Source organism: Mauremys mutica, chromosome 12 (genome assembly GCF_020497125.1).
Source record: "Mauremys mutica isolate MM-2020 ecotype Southern chromosome 12, ASM2049712v1, whole genome shotgun sequence".
In the NCBI taxonomy this organism is placed as follows: domain Eukaryota; kingdom Metazoa; phylum Chordata; order Testudines; family Geoemydidae; genus Mauremys; species Mauremys mutica.
The window spans coordinates 81894753-81912401 of record NC_059083.1 but is presented as its reverse complement, the minus strand read 5'-3'; the positions used below and the strand labels follow the sequence as shown (position 1 = coordinate 81912401).

The 17649-nt window shown below is 59.4% G+C and overlaps 1 protein-coding gene across 4 annotated transcripts; it reads left to right on the top strand.

Moving 5' to 3' along the window:
• The first annotated feature begins 494 nt into the window (after nucleotides 1-494).
• Nucleotides 495-15548, top strand: C1QTNF1 (C1q and TNF related 1). Of its 4 annotated transcripts, XM_044982596.1 has the most exons (6): nucleotides 1570-1814; nucleotides 2717-2804; nucleotides 5860-5999; nucleotides 7645-7785; nucleotides 8218-8366; nucleotides 10370-15548. In XM_044982596.1, exons 4-6 carry the CDS (start codon nucleotides 7649-7651, stop codon nucleotides 10918-10920), a joined length of 837 nt encoding a protein of 278 aa, XP_044838531.1. In that variant the 5' UTR covers nucleotides 1570-1814; nucleotides 2717-2804; nucleotides 5860-5999; nucleotides 7645-7648; the 3' UTR covers nucleotides 10921-15548. The 4 variants fall into 4 exon arrangements, with proteins under 4 accessions (XP_044838530.1, XP_044838531.1, XP_044838529.1 ...); XM_044982595.1 differs by lacking the exons at nucleotides 1570-1814; nucleotides 2717-2804 and adding an exon at nucleotides 495-604; XM_044982594.1 differs by lacking the exon at nucleotides 2717-2804 and having other exon boundaries at nucleotides 7648-7785.
• Nucleotides 15549-17649: the final 2101 nt, after the last annotated feature.

Sequence of the window (17649 nt, the reverse complement as noted above, 5' to 3'; positions counted from 1 at the left end):
GGCTGGTATGAGCAGAGATGGGGCGGGGGGTGAGCTTTAGTGTCCCAGGCAGCCTCTTGCAGGAGTGTGCTGGCTGCATTTCTCCCCGCAGGACATTTGGCTCTCAAGCTCTTGCAGACTGGCGAGGTCTTGGCCCTGCAGCCCCCCCAGCAGAGGCATGCTGGGACTCCTGCTGCTTTTTGAGGGGGGCTCATTCCCCCCTGCACAGCCTGCTCTGCCAGCACAGGACTGAGCAAGCAAGAGAAGCCGGTTTGCCTTCTGCCCTGGCTAGCTGGGATCCTTCTCCCACTCAGCAGCGGAGCAGCCCGTGCCCTGGGCAACCCTGAGCCTGCTGAGTGCCTGGGATGCAGCTGGCTGCTCAGACCCTGCCAGCACTCCAGCTTGCACATAGGACCAGCAGGACAAGACCACACGTGTGGGACAGAATCCCAGCCTGCTGGCTCCTCCCCCCTCCCTGCTCCCAGCTGCTTTTTCTTGGCATTTGCAGGGGTTAAGGAATTACCCAGGCAAGGGTGTGAGCACAGCCCGGCGCTAGCATTCCCGGCTGCTCCCCCTGCACTCGCCCAGCAGCTGGAGGCCAGGGAGGACCAGAGAGTGCAACCAGGTACAGAGACAATGAGGGACAGACGCTGCTCCCAGGCCAGGGCTTGGGCCCAAGCAGCTGCTGCTCTCGTTAAACCAACCCTAGAGAACAGACGCTAGGGGATGGGCCTGCCCTGGGCCCAGGGATGGGCTGGAAAGGACTGGAGGACATGGGCCAACCCTGCTTCTGGGGCTGGAGCCTTCCTCTCCTGGGGAGAACCCAGAGTCCCAGCTGGTGGGTGGAACGGGGATGGCTCCGGGGTTAGATCAGTAAAGCCTGGGCCCCCTGCCCTGACACTCGCTCCCCATAGGGAGCCGAGAGCTGTGGTGGCTGCTCCCCAAAGTGCCACACACCCATGAGGATTGGGGAACCCTACTGCCAAGTGCCCTGGAAAAGTCTCCTCACATCCCCAGGGGCACAGGCTGTGCTCCCTGTAGGGTGAGCAGCCTGCAACCTCCCCTCCTGCACACACCCCAGCAGGCCTCCCTGCAGCCTCAGCATCCTCCAGCAGCCCCAGGCCAGGCTGCAGGCTGCAGGCTGCAGCCAGCCCAACACGGGCTCTGGCGCAGCACCCAGGAGCTGGCCCTGGATTTCTGTGTCCAGCTGGCACAGGCTCTGGCTGTACCTGTGAAAATAACCTCCCCAGCTCCTGGGCTGCCCTGCACCGTTCCAGTCTCAGACACGCCTGGGGGCTTGGCCGAGAGCCTTGTGGCACTGCAGGGGATTTGGGCTTGTCATTCTGCTGAGCTGAGCCACTACCGCTGGGGTCCCTCCCCCTTGGCTCCAGCCTCAGCCATCTGGAGGTCTGTCCTGGCACGTTAAACCTACCATCATTGTCCTGGGCAGAGCGGGCGGCAGTGCTGGGCCTGGCAGGGGCTGGGCGCACACATGGTTAACACAGGCCCTGCTCTCTGCCGCAGCTCACATCTGGCAGGGGGAGGGCTGCTTTGCCGAGTTTGTCCCTTTTCTTCCCTCTCCTCCTTTACGCTGGAGAGACTGCGTTTCCGCCCGGGCGTAGGAGGAGCAGAGGCTGCGCTAGAGGGGCAGGGAGCAGAGCTGCCTTGGGCCAGGCCCCCACTTCCCTCCTCCCTGCACCCCAGTAGGGGGTGGAAGTGGCAGCTCAAGGGGGATGCTGTAGGGAGACGAAACGCACCGAGAGAGGGCGAGAGAAACAGTTCCAGCACGGCCAGCACCTTGGGCTCCAGCCACCGAGGCGTCAAACCCGCCACAAGTACGTGTCAGGGCGGTGGGCGGGCTGGCAAGGCCCTGGGTGTTTGTGCAGGGGGCATCGGGGTGGTTAGCAGCTTGCCCGATGCCAGGGGCGGCCCCTGTTCAAATGGCCAAACAAAGGCCACACCCGGGGCTTCAGCTGGAGCTCCCCTGGGATCATGGCACACGGAGCCCCCACTACGTGAGCTCGCCGGCAGCAGGGAGCACATGCAGCCCGCGGCTTGGGCCTAAGCCCGCACTTCCCAGGAGCGCCGGGGCCCTGGAGCCTAGGCTGGGATATGACAGTGCGTGTTCAGATCTCCTGCCGTCCCCTGCTGCTCCGTCTGGGCTGACAGAGCCGGGGGCCCTAGCGCTGAGCACGCACCTCCGCGTTCCCTAGCACGGCTCGGAGCAGCTCTGCGCTCCCAGAGCGGTCGCTGGCGCTGCCCGGCTGCACCCTTCCCCGGGGCAGGGCTGGCGTCAACAACAAAGGTGCCCCAGCCTACTCGGTCCTTACACCAGGCATCTGGGCCAAAGGCCCTTAAGGACAGGCAGTGCCAACAGCTCCAGTGATGTGCCACTGCCCTGGCCCAGCCTGGCATGTCCCTAGGGGGCAGGGGAGTGATGTGCTTGCTTGGTCCCATGCCCATTGCAGTGTTTGCTGGGTAAGAGGGTCTCGTTTCCTGGCTTTGTCACAAGAAGCCAGGGAAGGCCTGTGTCTGCATCATGTCCTTGCACCCTGGAAACCCCAAGGACGGGGACGCGGGGTGGGCACGCAGTCCAGCTGCCCGTCTCCAGCTCCCCTTCCCCATGCCTACCAGGCCTTGCCTGGGCCCCTCCTCCTCTCACTGCTGGGATTTGTGCTCAGTTCAGCCCGGTCCTTAATGCTGCCTAGGATTGATTTCAGGCTGTTTTGCCTTACAGGCTTGAGGCTTTCTCAGGAAGTGAATTTACATATCCCAGGCCTCTCCTGGAGAGCTTCCAGCCTGGACAGGAAAAAACAGTCCGGGTAGTAAGAGTGCAAGCGTGTGTGTCTGTCTGTGCATGCGTGTCGCTGTGTGAGGTGGCGAGTGTGAGCTCGGCCAGCTCTGTGCACAGCATGTGAGCCGTGTGAGCAGGTGCTTGCCTCCTTTTCCTGCCCCAGGATGGCCTGGGAAATGAACTGCTTTGTCTCAGTGGGAATTTCCTGGTTAAGGTTTGTCAGCCCAGCTGAGCAGACCCCAGGAGATGAGTTTTCTCAAAGACTGGGGCTGCTTTGGGTTCCAGCGGGAAACGCCTAACAGCTGGAAGCCTCTTTTCCCTGGCTTATGATACAGCAGAGAAAGAGCCAGACTTCCACAGTCACAGTGTGTGCGTCTCTGCATGCACTCAGGCACCCTTGCACACTCATCCATGTGCATGCACACTTACACAACTCTCATGCATGCACTAGTACACTGGCACATGCTCACATGCCCAAGCACACAGTCAAAGGGCAGCATAGGGTTAAGGAAACCAGGCCTGTCAGGGCATCACTGCTTCCCAGGGGGGGCGGCAGGGTCTCCTCTGGAATTCTCCAGCTGATTTGCTCTGTGTCTCTGTCCCTGAGAGAGGGGAAGGAAGGGGCAGGCCAGCGGGGGAGTGATGGCCAGTCACGGTGAGGAGAGGCTGGGGAGCTGGGAAGAGACCATGAGCTCCAAGCCCCCTGTGCAGCCTGCGAGGGTGATGGGAGGGCACAGGCTTTGCCCACGGAGTGTGTGCACTCAGGTCACTGTCTGCAGTGTGTAAGGCTCCTAGGCAGGGCGAGGAGGGTTGGTGCCTGGCTGAGCTCAGATCACGGGGCTTCCCTGAGATTCTCAGTCTGTGCCCTCTGCCCTTGCTCAGCAGCTGAGAGCACTGGAGAGGGCACCGTGTCCCTGCTGTGCCACTGGCAGGGGATACCCAGCCCCCCCACGGGGCAGGCTCCCAGGGGGATGAGTGAGGGGCTGGAACCCTTTGCCAAGCGTACACGTGGGCTGGTGTTTCCCCACCCCTCCCCACCTCTGGTCCGCCTCCCCTCTGGGCTGCTTTCAGCTGTAATTAACATGACTCATAAACCAAATATTCTGCCCTTGAACTCCCTCCACAAACCAGAGAGCCGAGGAATTTGCAGCTGCCCTGATGTGGCCGAGTGCTCACGCTGCCCATGTGTCCCGTGCACGCAAGTGTCCCTCTCCCGAGCCTGGATGTAAAAGCAAAAGCAAATTCTGCTGTAACCCCTTGACTTCAGGTGCCCAGGCCTGTCATGCCTGTGCCTTAACCTGTCCCGGCAGAGCCTGGTTTCCAGAGGCACCAGGCCAAGGGGCGCTGTGGGCACTCAGCACCTCTCTGGATCAGGCCCTGGGGGGGGGAGCTGCTGCAGCACCCTGGATTGGAGCAGCTGTAGCTAGCAATGCCTAGGCAGTGCTCTGTGCCACCTCCTCCCCCGCGGTCCCGGGCCGGCGCGAGGCCTCTAGCTGCAGCAGTGCTCTTCATGACAGCTGCCTGGCTTCTCAGGCACGGCCCCCTGAAAAGCCTTGGCTCCTGCTACCCCATCTGCGCCTGCGTGTCTGCAGAGGGCCCTGTCCATGCACCGCGTCACCCACTGCAGAGGGCCCTGGAGGTCCCTGCGTACCAGCAGGGCTGCTGCAGGCCAGGAGATGCCGAGGGCTCCGCCCCTCTCCTTGGCGTTGGCTGGTCTCTGCTGTGACTCCAAAGGGGCTGAGCGGGATAAGCGCGAGGGAGAGCGGCTGCCCGGCGAGGAGCGTGGGGCCATGGGCGAATGCAAATATTATCCTTGGCCTCACGCTGAGCACACGGTCCCACGCTCCAAGAGCCCGTCTCCTTTGGCTGCTGGCTCCCAACTGGGCTCCTGGTTGCCAGAAGACTTCAATGTCTCTGGAAAAACAGGCTTTGTTTCCTTAAACTCTTCCTGAAAAGAGGCACTGGGCAGGCTCCTGCTGAGTGCTGGCTGCCAGCTGGGCCACCGGCTTCTGATCCCAGGGCGGCAGCTGGCCCCTTTGCCACTGCCCCTTTTGTGTTCTGTGGGGAGAGGGGCCTGGGTGTGCCCTGGCACTAGAGACACCTTGTTTCCTGCCTGGCACTGACTGTGCAATGTGCCCTTTCTCGACCCTGCTGCCAGGTGTAAGCGACACTGGGTACCAGATTGGGGAGGGTGGGGGGAGAGCTTTGGCTGAGCGCACAGATCTGCACTGCTTGTGGGAGCTGCTTGCGTAGGGGGCCACCCCCCTCTGCGGGGAGGGATGACGTGCCCCCCAGCTAGGGGACAGGGCTCCCATTCTGCAGAACATGCACCTCAACAGGCAGAGATGCATACCCCTCAGAGAGGGAGAGCCCCTCTCCCCATCCATTTATACCCCCCAGGCTCTGCCCCCCCATTGCTCCAGACACTCTCCCAATGAACTCCCCTCCTGCCAGCCCCATTGGCCCCCCCGCTTTTCCCCTTTCCCATTGGGGGGGGTTCTTCCCTTGCAGGGGAGTCCCTGCTGGGGGCCTGTCCTCTGGGCCGGAAGGGGACAAGCAGTCCCGTGTGCCTTTGCAGGGCTTGGTGGCAGCAGAGAGGCAGGTGCTAGCAAGAAACCTCTTCTCCGAGCCCAGTACTGGGGGGCTGGGAGGAGAAGAAAGGGGCTGAACTGGGGAGATGCTGCTCCTGAGCGCCCAGCCAGCCCCAGGGCACCATGGTGCTGCTGCCCATATGGCCACGGCCCAGGGGAGGGGCATGGAGGGAGGTGCCCAATGAGAGACCTGCCCCCCCACCCCCAGCTCTGCCCTCTCCTGGGCCCTCGGAGCTGCTCAGCAGGCGGCTGGTGGGATCCGTGTCTGGGGCGGGCTCTGGTGCTACTGAGTCCCTGGGGCTCGTGTTACGCAGGGAAGTCCTGGCCATACCGGAGAGGTTCCAGGCTGTCACTGGGGGAAGCCTGCCGAGGGCTTTGCAGACACCTGGCTCTGCTGGACCCGACACCTCTGCCCAGCTGTTCGGCTACCTCTGCAGGCTACAAACCTTCACACTCATCCCCAGAGAGGCCATTATCTGCTGATTATTTTTCCAGTCAGCAGGCGAAGCTCAAGCGCTGTGGCCAGGGGTTCCGCAGGCCTCACTCACGACGCCAATGGGCAGCAGCCAGCGGGAGGCTTGACTACGCACTGCAGGAGCTGGCACGAGTGTTAGCCCCACCTTCTCCCACCCCAGGTAACGCCCTGCCCAGCGCTGAATGCTAAGGCACGGGGTGGGGGCAGGGGACAAGCTGACACAGCATCTGCCCACCCTGCCCCGGATTTCCCCTCGGCTTGCAGGCGAGCAGCGCTGTCCCAGGGAGCCTCATGCCTGGCCCTGCCGGAGCAGCCCCCGCCTAGCCCAGGCCCACCCGGGTCAGCAAGTGGTGTTTGGCTCGGGATGCTGGGCCTGATGCCGCTATTCCTCCTAGTCCAGCACCGTTGGGGCTGGGGGCGAGCGGGGTGAGGCTGTTTGAGGGTGGGGGGAAGGTTTGTGGCCAGGCCTCTGGCACCTGTGGGGCAGGGCTGGCTGCAGGGAAGGATGCAGCTGGAGCAGCCGCCCGGGGCCTGCTGGGGCCAGAAGCATTTTGTGCAAGGCCCTCACAGTGGTCATTCCTGGGCTTGCCGAGACCCAGGCCAGCGCTGGGGAAGGGGAGACAGAGCCTAGAGCTGCTGAAAGGGTGATGTGGATTTTAATTAATCTGCGAAACAGGAGCTAGGGCTGCTGGGTGGGGCTGGCAGGGTCTCTCTTCCCTCCTCCCCCTATGCAGTGGGCAGCAGCTCAGGATGTGGTGCCTGGCTCTGACCTGCTAGAAGTTCTGAGGAGCCAGAGCTGGGAGAGGCCTACTGGACCCCTTGCCCGATGTCCTGGTGTGCTGCCTCTCTAATGCCCGGTCCACGTGATGGAGCTTCCACCATCTCCCCTGCCTGGTGCAGCTCACTGCCAGGCTGCCTCCCCTCCCTTGCTCTGGATTGCCCCCAGGTAGCACGCTGCCCAGTGCCTCTCCCTCCAGGCGGGCACGCTGCCAATCCCTTAGTGCCCACCCCGCACCAGCTGTCAGCCCCCTCCTGGGCCGGGCTCATGTGCAGCCCGGGTGGCATGCCCATAAACAGCCACTGGAACCAGCCGCAATGCCGGCAGCCCAGCCCGGGCCCCATGCACTCCTGCACCTTGCCCTGGGGCTGGCCTGGGCCATGCACACCTGGGAGCGGCTTCCTCGCGGGGAGGGGGAGGGAGAGGCCAGGATGCCCCGAGCTGTGCCTTAGCGGAGCCTGCTGGCTGCTCCTGGTGCAGTGACAGGGTGGGGTGAAGGGAGGCTGCCCCCCCGCCCCCGCCATGAGACTCTAGCCCAGCCCAAACCCACTGCAGGGACGACAAGCAAAGGGACCAGCAGTTACACCTGCACTGCTCCTCGCAGGCCCTGGCCACTTGCCCAGCCCAGTCTAGGGCATCCCTTAGGCCTGCAGGGCGGGGGGCACTGGGGCCAGGAAGGGCCCTGCAGCCTCTCCAAGATGGAGCTGCCACAGACCTTGTGACCCAGTTCTCAGTGGCTCCTTGGTGCTGCAGGGGTGGGAGTGGGGCTGTGGTTGCCAACCCTCCAGGATTGGCCTGGTGTCTCCAGGAATTAAAGATTATGTCATGAGATTAAGTCTCCAGGAATACGTCCAACCACAATTGGCAGCCCAAGGTGGGCCCAAGGCAGTCCAGCCCCCCAGGCCCTTCCCCACAGCTCTGTAGGCTGCCGCTCCCTACAGCCAGCCCAGGGCCTCGTGGGGTGCACTGCATGTCCATCTCTGCGAGAAACCCTGGGGCCTGACCTCCCCACTGGCCTTTCCCCCAGCAGGATGGAGGGGCCCTGGGCACTGAGCTTCCTGCTGCTGGCCTGCCTGCTGCTGCCCGACTCCACGCTGAGCCAGCCCAGCCCCCGCGAGGAGGAGCAGGGAGAGGCAACGCGGGCACCGTCCCACCGCCACGCTGCCAGGTTAGGGGGCAGGGGCGCCACCATGGACGGGGCTTCAGCTGGGCTCTTTGGCCTCCCAGAACAGCCCCCCAGCACATGGCCTGAGCTGAAGGAGGCCCTGCCCCAGGCATCCCCCAGGCCTGCAGTCACTAGGGGAGGAGGCTGAGGACGCTGCTTGGAAACGCCTGCTCCGGGGGAGGGCCAGGGAAAGGGCGGTGGGGTACTCCCCAGCTGGGGCGCATGTGGGGAGGGCAGCAGCTCACTTCTCCACGGCTCAGTGGAGTGGGCGTGGTCAGGTCACTTCCCCAACACACAGCAGGTCCCTAGGGCAGCAGGCTCCCCTCACCTCCTCAGTGCATCCCGGGCAGCACCCTCGTCCCAGGGGTCGCTGAGGCTGCTTTCCCAGCTCCCACCCTGAGGTCTCAGTGCTGCTCTTTGACTGATACCTCCCAGGGCCGAACGGGACCACGAGAAATATCATCACAACCCGGACAAGCAGCCTCCCCGCTCCCAGTGCGTGCGTTGCTGCGACCCCCCCACGCACTCCTCTGCCTACCCCATGTACCAGCCCCTGCCCCACATCAACGTCACCATCCTGAAAGGTAAGAGGACCTTGCCACCTCACTGGCTGGACAAGACAGAGGGGGCTGGGACAGAATCCTGGATCCACGGGGACAGGCGACTCCTGCTCCCCTCAGCAGTGTCTGGACTGGAGGGCAGTGTGAGGCCAGAGGCTGGGGCAGAACGGAGCTGTGTGTCTCCACCTCCCCTCACAGCCCCATCCACAAGGCCCCCAGTGCTGCCCTGCGATGCAGAGTGGGTGTCAGGTGCTCTCAGCTCATCCGGGGGCCCCTGGCACCCCCGAGTGCTGGGCAGTGGGAATCAGCTTTTCGGGAGGGCCTGAAGCCTGAAATGCCACCTGGCCTCCATGTTGCCAGGGCACCGAGCAGCATTGCACCTGGAGCGTCTTCCCAGGCCCACGTGTGGGGCTGGGCTCCAGCTGCTGCCGTCACTTGTCTCCCTGGGCACCACTCTGGTCACTGGCGCTGCTGCTCTTGGACAAACCTCATGGTTCAGTTTCTTTAGGGCCAGATTTGGAAACGCTCCTTGTGCTGAAGCCAGGGGCCAGAGGGTAGCACCCCCAATCCAAGTCACTGCACAGAGCAGAGCGGGGGGTGCGGGCATCGACTAGGGAGCACTGGGGTCGCCGAGGAGGTGGGTCTGGGCATGGGCAGGGGACCTGGGAGCACAGGGTAATAGCAAACATGGCAGCGGCTCAGGGAGCACCGGGGTCGCCGAGGAGGTGGGTCTGGGCATGGGCAGGGGACCTGGGAGCACAGGGTAATAGCAAACATGGCAGCGGCTCAGGGAGCACCGGGGTCGCCGAGGAGGTGGGTCTGGGCATGGGCAGGGGACCTGGGAGCACAGGGTAATAGCAAACATGGCAGCGGCTCAGGGAGCACTGGGGTCGCCGAGGAGGTGGGTCTGGGCATGGGCAGGGGGCCTGGGAGCACAGGGTAATAGCAAACATGGCAGCGGCTCAGGGAGCACTGGGGTCGCCGAGGAGGTGGGTCTGGGCATGGGCAGGGGACCTGGGAGCACAGGGTAATAGCAAACATGGCAGCGGCTCAGGGAGCACTGGGGTCGCCGAGGAGGTGGGTCTGGGCATGGGCAGGGGACCTGGGAGCACAGGGTAATAGCAAACATGGCAGCGGCTCAGGGAGCACTGGGGTCGCCGAGGAGGTGGGTCTGGGCATGGGCAGGGGACCTGGGAGCACAGGGTAATAGCAAACATGGCAGCGGCTCAGGGAGCACTGGGGTCGCCGAGGAGGTGGGTCTGGGCATGGGCAGGGGACCTGGGAGCACAGGGTAATAGCAAACATGGCAGCGGCTCAGGGAGCACCGGGGTCGCCGAGGAGGTGGGTCTGGGCGTGGGCAGGGGACCTGGGAGCACAGGGTAATAGCAAACATGGCAGCGGCTCAGGGAGCATTTTGTTCAGGCCTGGGCCCTCTCGGTATCGTCAATGGGCAGAACTGGACTCAGCCTCAGCCCCAGGGCTGCCTTCGGTAGAAGGGAAGGGGACTGTGGCACCGGCTCTGCCCTACAGCCTGGAGGGTACACGAGGGAATCAGCCCAGAATCTGAGCAAAGGCACCAGGCGTTAACAACCCCTGGGCACCCTGGGAATGCTGCAGGGACGTGCTGGGCCTGCAGGGCAGCCAGATCTGGTAGCCCATGCATGGAGCTGCAGGAATGCCCGGGGGAGAGCTAGGGAAGGTTGGTGGCTGGGAAAGCCAGAGTCCCTGCAGAGTGGGGCTGGCAGGGCGCAGAGGGAGAGCACTGAGGCTTGCGGGTGGGAACGCAGCCCAAGCTAAGCCCTGGGAGGTGGGTGGCCTCCGGGGAGAGAGCTATAACGTTTGGGGTGCTGCAGTGAGGATGAGCAGGCACTCGGCTCTGCTTGGGAACCCGTTTTGCTGTGCCCGGCTCATGCCCTGGGGCTGGCACTACAGCTGTGTGCTTCATCCAGCCCCGGCTGGCTGTTCTGAGTGGGCAAGGATGGTGCTGGCCTCTCCAGTGCAAACAACATCCGTCTTGCCTTGCCCAGGTGAGAAAGGAGACAGGGGCGAGCGAGGCCTGCAGGGAAAGTTTGGCAAAGCCGGATCGGCAGGCAGCAGGGGCCACACGGGGCCCAAGGGCCAGAAGGGGAGCATCGGGGCCACGGGGGAGCCATGCAAAAGTCACTATGCCGCGTTCTCCGTGGGCCGCAAGAAACCTCTGCACAGCAACGACTACTACCAGACACTGCTCTTCGACACCGAGTTTGTCAACCTCTACGGCCACTTCAACATGTTCACGGGCAAGTTCTACTGCTACGTGCCTGGCATCTACTACTTTGCACTCAACGTGCACACCTGGAACCAGAAGGAGACCTACCTGCACATGGTGAAGAACGGGGTCGAGGTGGTGATCCTCTATGCCCAGCAGAGCGACCGGAGCATCATGCAGAGCCAGAGCGTCATGCTGGAGCTGCAGGAGCAGGACGAGGTCTGGGTGCGTCTCTTCAAGGGCGAGCGGGAGAACGCAGTCTTCAGCGACGAGTACGACACCTACGTCACCTTCAGCGGCTACCTGATCAAGCACAGTGGGGAGCCGTGACCCCAGGCCTGGGCTGTCCGGCTAGTCCTCCCCCAAGGCCATCACCCATCTCCTGCTCCGCTCCTCTTCCTGGTGGCAGACCTATCGCAGACCGCCAAGCCCTGTCATGCCTTTGCCCACTCCCTGCTCCCCTTCCTCAGCTGGGGCATGACCCTCTCATTGCACAACGGTGCTCTCATGCCGTCTGTGGCTGTATACATATGGACGTGCCTCTCCCCACCATGCCTTGCTCAGATAACTGGGATGAGATGTATTGGGAGCGGGGGGGGGGGGGGGGACTTCCCCAGCCTCCCTGGTGGCATGATTTGTGAAAGGAAGAGCTATTCCAGCGAGGGAAACAGGCCTTCCTCGGGCAGCAGACGGCACGGGCTGGTATTCATTGGGATGCGTGGGGTCTCAGCATGGCCACCGCAGAAGCCAGTGCTGTGGCAAGGAGCCTCCCACAGGTGTGTGCTTTGGACACGTTTGCCTAGTGGCTAACAAATCCGAGTCCTGGCACACACTTGCACCAGCTGAAGGTGCCCCGTTCTGGTACAGTTACGTGGGTGCAGATATGACCTCACAGCAGAAGCTGCTCAGCACCAAGCAGGTGCAGGGCTCCCTGCTGGGAAGGGACAGGGAAATGGCAGCTCCCTGGAGGCATCTGCTTCATCCACAGGGACCCTGGGATTTACAGGGTGCAGAGATGCCATCTAGCAGCAGCAGGTGCTGTAGGGACCTGGGAGCAGCATCACACAGCTCCCAATAAACCCTCCTTCAACGTGGAGCTGGCAGATTGACCTGCTGCAGCTTCCCCTTCCTGCTGTGCTCCGCACCCACCCTCACACGGATGCCTCTGTGCAGGCTCTCGGGATCCACGCCAGGGAGTCCTGCCAGCTGTGCTCTGCATTGGAGTCCAGCAAGGCCATGAGACCCCAGCCCCTGCCCCCATTCAGGGCATAGTGCTGAATAGCCCTCACCCCGGCCCCGCACTCCTCAATGGCTGACGGTCACCACCCTAGCTGCTCCCCCGCAGACGGGGAGCTGGTTCCAGCTGGCGGCGCTGGTTGCAATGGGCTTGGGCTTAGTCCCTCCTTCCTTGGTTAGTTCTGCTGGTCAGACTTTTGATCTCTGTCGATAGGACACAGAGCGGGGCCGGGGCACCGTGCTGCGCCCCCAGGCTCTCTGCGCTGCTCTGTAATCACATTAAACGCTGAAAGGGCTGGATTGCTAGCTGGGCCTTGGCTTCGGGCTCCTTTCTCCACTTCACTCACACTCAGAGGCCCTGTGAGGGGACCCTTGGGCCTGGCTGGCTGAGCTGGGACTCCCCCCCACGATGCCCTTTCCTCCATGGGAACCCTGCAAACTGCCTGAACTGGGCCCGTCGGTCACTGGCCGCAGCGGCAGGACTCTGGCCCCACAGCCCTGCCGGGAGCGCAGGACCCTCTCTCCTCTGGGGGCAGCACACGCCCTTGTGCCTTCCCACTACACACCTTTGCTTAGATTTGTGCACCTCCCTCCCTAGGTGCACGTCCCTTGGCATCCCATGTGTGGGGGCAGGACCCAGTGCTCGGAGCTGGGCATCGCCTGAGCGGGACACAAAGCCCATGCTCTTCCCTCCCACCTGGCTGGAGACAGGGATAGAGGCCCCCCCTGCAAGGGGCTCCAGGCCTGCAGCCCTCCCGCAGTAACAGCTACGCCAGGTACCAGCAGGCTTTGCCCCATGCACTGACTGCCAGGGGGAGGCAGCGCAGGGTGGCAGAGGGCAGCTTGGGAGCATGGCTGGTCCTCAGAGGAGAGGGCAGCATGGGGGAGCAGGTGGGATCTGGGCTCAACCGGCAGCAGTCCCACAGGGCGACAGATGGCCGGGAGGTGAACCCTGCAACGGGGGTAAGGATACATGGTGCTGGGGGAGGCCTGGACACATGCAGGGACAGGATGATGCCAAGGAGATGGGGGACAGGCACACGCAGTGGCAGGGCAAGGGACACTGCACACCCACTGGGCAGAGCGAGAGAGGTGGGGTGCGTTGGCATTGAAAGTTTGTAGCCACAATATCAAGAGTGTCAGCTAAGCCCTGGACCCCAGACAGGCTGAGCCCTGCAGTCACTTTGTGGAGCTCCTTTGCCGATCTGAGAGCCAGGTCCTGGTGCCTGTGTCTGGGCTGGGCACAGGACTCAGGGCTGCCAAGCTTGGCCTTGGCAGCTGAGCAGAGTGCAGGGGCCAGCCCTGCTGTCCTGGGCTGGGTGGGTCCTTGGAAGCTGGGGGATGGGCCAGCCAACTGGCCGGGGGTGGCCTTCCAAGAATAATATTGGGAGAGGCGTTCTGGAGCAGAGCAGGGATGAGGTCACCCGTCAGAGTCTGTCTCATGGGGCCAGGAGAAACATTCCAGGAGAAGCCTCTGGAGTCATGTGTGGTCACAATATCATTCTCCCCAGCAGACACAAACTTAGGAACATTCCCTTCCTGGGCCTTAGTTGTACCCAGAACCAACTCTGGGTCAACTGACAAATTCTTAAGTAGCATAAACTGAGAAGCACTTTCTGTCTGCTCCACAGACAAAAGACTGGAGGTACATTCTCCTTCGTTAGGCACACTGCTATTTGCAACAGACAAACAATTGAAAACAGTTTTTCCTTCAACAGATAAACTGTTGCTTTCCACAAAAAGTGTCTCACTACACTGATTTCAGAGTGGTAGCCATGTTAGTCTGTATCAGCAAAAACAACGAGGAGTCCTTGTGGCACCTTAGAGACTCATACATTTATTTGGGCATAAGCTTTTGTGGGCTAAAACCCACTTCATCAGATGCATGGAGTGGAAAATACAAAGGCAGGTATAAATACACAGCATATGAAAAGATGGGAGTTGCCTGGCCGAGCTGGGGAGTCAATGCTAACGAGGCCAATTGAATTAGGATGTGGCCCATTCCCAACAGTTGACAAGGTGTGAGTATCAACAGAGGGAAAGTTATTTTTATAGTGACCCAGCCTCTCCCAGTCTTTATTCAGGCCTAATGTGATGGTGTCACGTTCGCAAGCTACACCGAGCTGCTTTAAACAAATCATTTCTACCTTTTTCAGGCTTACTTCCACAAACTTTACTAGCTAACAATTCATCACTCACCAAGACTGTCCCCCTTCCTTCCTCAGTCAGGGCTTTAACCTGATCACCAACTTTAATTTGCTCTACAGAAACATTTCCCTGAGCCCTATCGAATGCCAGATTCACTTCTGAGATACCAGACAGATACTCAGCAATTTCTTCCACATATGCATTGCCTTTTTGCACAGATAAACAGCTATCTTTCTCAGACAAGCATTTGGAGAAACCCTCCATAGGCAAATCCTTGCCCCAAGTAGACACAGGTTCAAGATTATTTCTTTCCTGTGACTGATTTACATCAACCTGACTGAACAAAGCTTTAATATCATCCCCAATCAAAAGATCCTTAGGCAAGAACTTCCTTGCACCAGTTACAACTTCATGCTGAGCACCATTCCATTCAAGGTGGATTCTGGCTAACGGCACACGTACAGTAAACTCATAGTGGATTACAATATTCACACTCTGATTTGGTAAATAATCTTCCTTTTTGACCAGATCTGCTTTAACAAGAGTGATGTTAGAAGCTGTAATTTGCCCTAAACAGCTTTTACCATTGACTTTTACACTCTCTGCACAAGTTATGGGGTTACCTTCACCTGAGCTCACAAGAGACGCATTACATAAAAGGTGGCAGTGCTGGGGTAAATTTGGTTACACACAGAGTCAGAATCAAACAACCTACCAACATTGTTAGAAACTGGATAGATTCAATCCCCATCTTTGCTGTTGAGAGGAGCTGGCTTTTCAGGATGATACAGTTCCTGTTGTTCCTTTATTCTCTTGAGTTGGAGCTTAAGTCTGTTCACTTTTGCCTTAGCTTCTGCGTCCTGCAATTGAAGATATGCCATTCTTTGTTCATATTCAAAACACAGGTGTTCGCTTTAAGCAGCTTCTCCTTCCGTATCAGCTATTTTTTGCTTTTGTTCAAGTTCTAGCTACTGGTTTCTCACTGCAAGCATTTTCGCTGGGTCTGCTTCCTTATCACTAGCAATTAACACATTTTTCAGTTCCTGCTCTGGGGCCTTTTTCTTAAAAGACAACCCCCCCGCCCCAGCACAATTCTTCCAGGCTTTTTCTGTCAGGATCTTGATCATGGGTCACTCACTGTAACTGATTTTTAACCCTTAAACTCTCCAACATCAAAATTAAATTTGATAAGCATGTGGTTCTGATCCAAAAACCCAATTAACTTGCGGTAATGGGTATCCAAGCACGACTACGCCACTGTGACCAGGGTCCTGTTGGGGAGCCGGCTGTGGTCACTCAATTAGGATGAACTGCAAAGAATGGGGCAGACAATCCCCAAAAGCTGGTGGATATTCCAATATTTAGATTTACCAAGCAGCATAAAACAGCTTTTATTACCTCACTGGTTACTCAGAAGTCCAAACAACACAATTCCCTTAAAGCAGGGCTGGCCAACCAGAGCCTGAGAAGGAGCCAGAATTTACCAATGTACATTGCCAAAGAGCCACAGTAATACATCACCCCCCACCCCCAGCGCCTCCCCTCCCTCCCGATCAGGTTTTGTGGTGTGCAGGAGGCCAGGGAGGGGGAGGAGCGAGGGCACGGCAGGCTCAGGGGAGGGGGTGGGAAGGCGGCAGGGCCTGTAGCAGAGCCAGGGGTTAAGCAGTGAGCCCCTCCCGGCACATTGGAAAGTCGATGCCTATACAAGGAGCCGCATATTAACTTCTGAAGAGCCGCACGTGGCTCCAGAGCCACAGGTTGGCCACCCCTGCCCAGGCCTCCATCCAGGTACCCATGTCAAATATGAAAATTTCTGTAAATCTTAGTTAATCATATAAAAGAAAAGGTTCTACCAATCCCAAAGGAGCGGACACATCACCTCCCAGGTTACTGAATGTTCCAGCTCTTACCCAAATACACGCTACAGCCAATTCTTATTAACTAAACTAAACTTTTGTTTGTTAATAAAGAGAGAGTATGATTAAAAGCTCAATATACATACAGACATGAGTTCACGGAGGTGCAGAGTCACAGCAGAGATGCTGAGCTCTGTAGCTGCAAAGAGTTCTTTCGGAAATAGTTCATAGGTTAAAGTCCAACATCCAAATCTCATATTCAGGGCATCCCAGCCTAACTGGGACCTCAGTCTTGCGACTCAAACTTCCCCTGATGAAGCCTAAGCAGATCTGAGCTGACAGAATCAGGACCCAAGGATCTTTTAGACAATTTCATGTCTTTTGACAAGTTGGAGTTCCTCAGGGAACAAAAGGTCATTAGGATGACTTTGAAGGAGGTCCATCACTGGTACTTAGCTATACGAATTAACATAAAGCCATGTGCTTGTTCCACCACCATTCACAGTACATTTCAAAGAGAGATGAATACCGAGATAGCCTGTGTTTACAATTCATTTAAATGCTAGGATGTTCTTTTGATCTCTGAACTATCGGAATACAGCATAGACAGGGACTGTTGATTACATTGTATGATTTGTACATTGTATGGTTTACATTGTCCACTGTATGATTTACATTGTACATTGATTATATATATGACCCTACTCATACATATGTAAATACAGAAAAACACAAACATTATCTCCCCATGTCTTTTGAGGGTTATTTATTTTGCAGGATGTTTAACCCTTTCTGGCCAGGCGTCACAGACCCATTCCCAGGAACGTTAAAAAGAAATGAACATGACTTCTGTGGGCAAACCTTTGTCTTTAAAGGGCCATCGCCAGTGAAAGCCAGGCTGCAGGCTGCAAACACCGGCTTTGCCAAACCAAGATGTCTCCCCAGTGTTACCTAAAATAGTCCCAAGAAGAGTTGTTTTAAAGCAAACACGTTTCCTGGCAGCATATGATCCAGCCCTGCTGCACCGAGGACCTGAGAGCAATGCTGACTTCAGGGGTGCCCACTGGCCGAGCTGAGAGAGCCTCTCGAGCCCCAGACCCTGCTCTGTCAGACACCCCGAGTGATCCTGGACAAGTCCTCAGTTGCCACCTGGACCCCAGAAATCACAGCCCTGCCCTACTGCACGAGGGGAGGGGAATGTTAAATCCTGCAAAGCGCCCGGACTCAACGGTGATGCGGGGAGTGTGTGTGGGGGGGCGCAGATAATTCCCCGAGAAGACAGAGGGATTTTTTAAAATCTCACGCGCTGTCTATCCCAGAAGGCTGGCTAGCTCCCGCAGGGGTCATACTGACCCCGGCCACGCCGCTGAGCCTGCAGCCAGAGAGGGCAGGAGGGGCAAGGCTGAGAAACAGACTCGCCAACCCCCGAGAAGTGGCTGCTCCTGGTTCACTGCGTGTGGGGATCCTGTCCTGAGCCAGGAGTCTCTTTGTGTCACGGCGCCGGCAGTTCCCCTGGCGCCAGGGCTGGCTAGTGCCCAGGCGTGATGGCGGGGCCTGGCGCTCAGAGGGAGGCTGCCTTCCCCCGCCAGCCTCACCATCAGGCTGTCCAAGTGTGGTGCCTGGGCAACCACTTCCCCTGCAGCTGAGGGGGAGGTGGGGGGAGGGGAAAGTCCCCCACCCTGCTTGGCCAGGGCTCCTGTCAGGGACCTTAACCAAGATTATCTGGAGCCCAAACTAGCCCCCTGGAGCCTGCTCGCCATGGGGGGGGGGCGGGGGGAGAAGGGACCCCCTGGGCCACATCCCTCCTCCTGTCAGCGAG

Bases quoted from the DNA above. Each gene is read 5' to 3' on its own strand.
- C1QTNF1 (XM_044982595.1), top strand. From the start codon at position 7,649: ATGGAGGGGCCCTGGGCACTGAGCTTCCTGCTGCTGGCCTGCCTGCTG. The intron at 7,786-8,217 runs GTTAGGGGGCAG...GATACCTCCCAG, and splicing joins TCCCACCGCCACGCTGCCAG to GGCCGAACGGGACCACGAGA. The intron at 8,367-10,369 runs GTAAGAGGACCT...TGCCTTGCCCAG, and splicing joins CAACGTCACCATCCTGAAAG to GTGAGAAAGGAGACAGGGGC.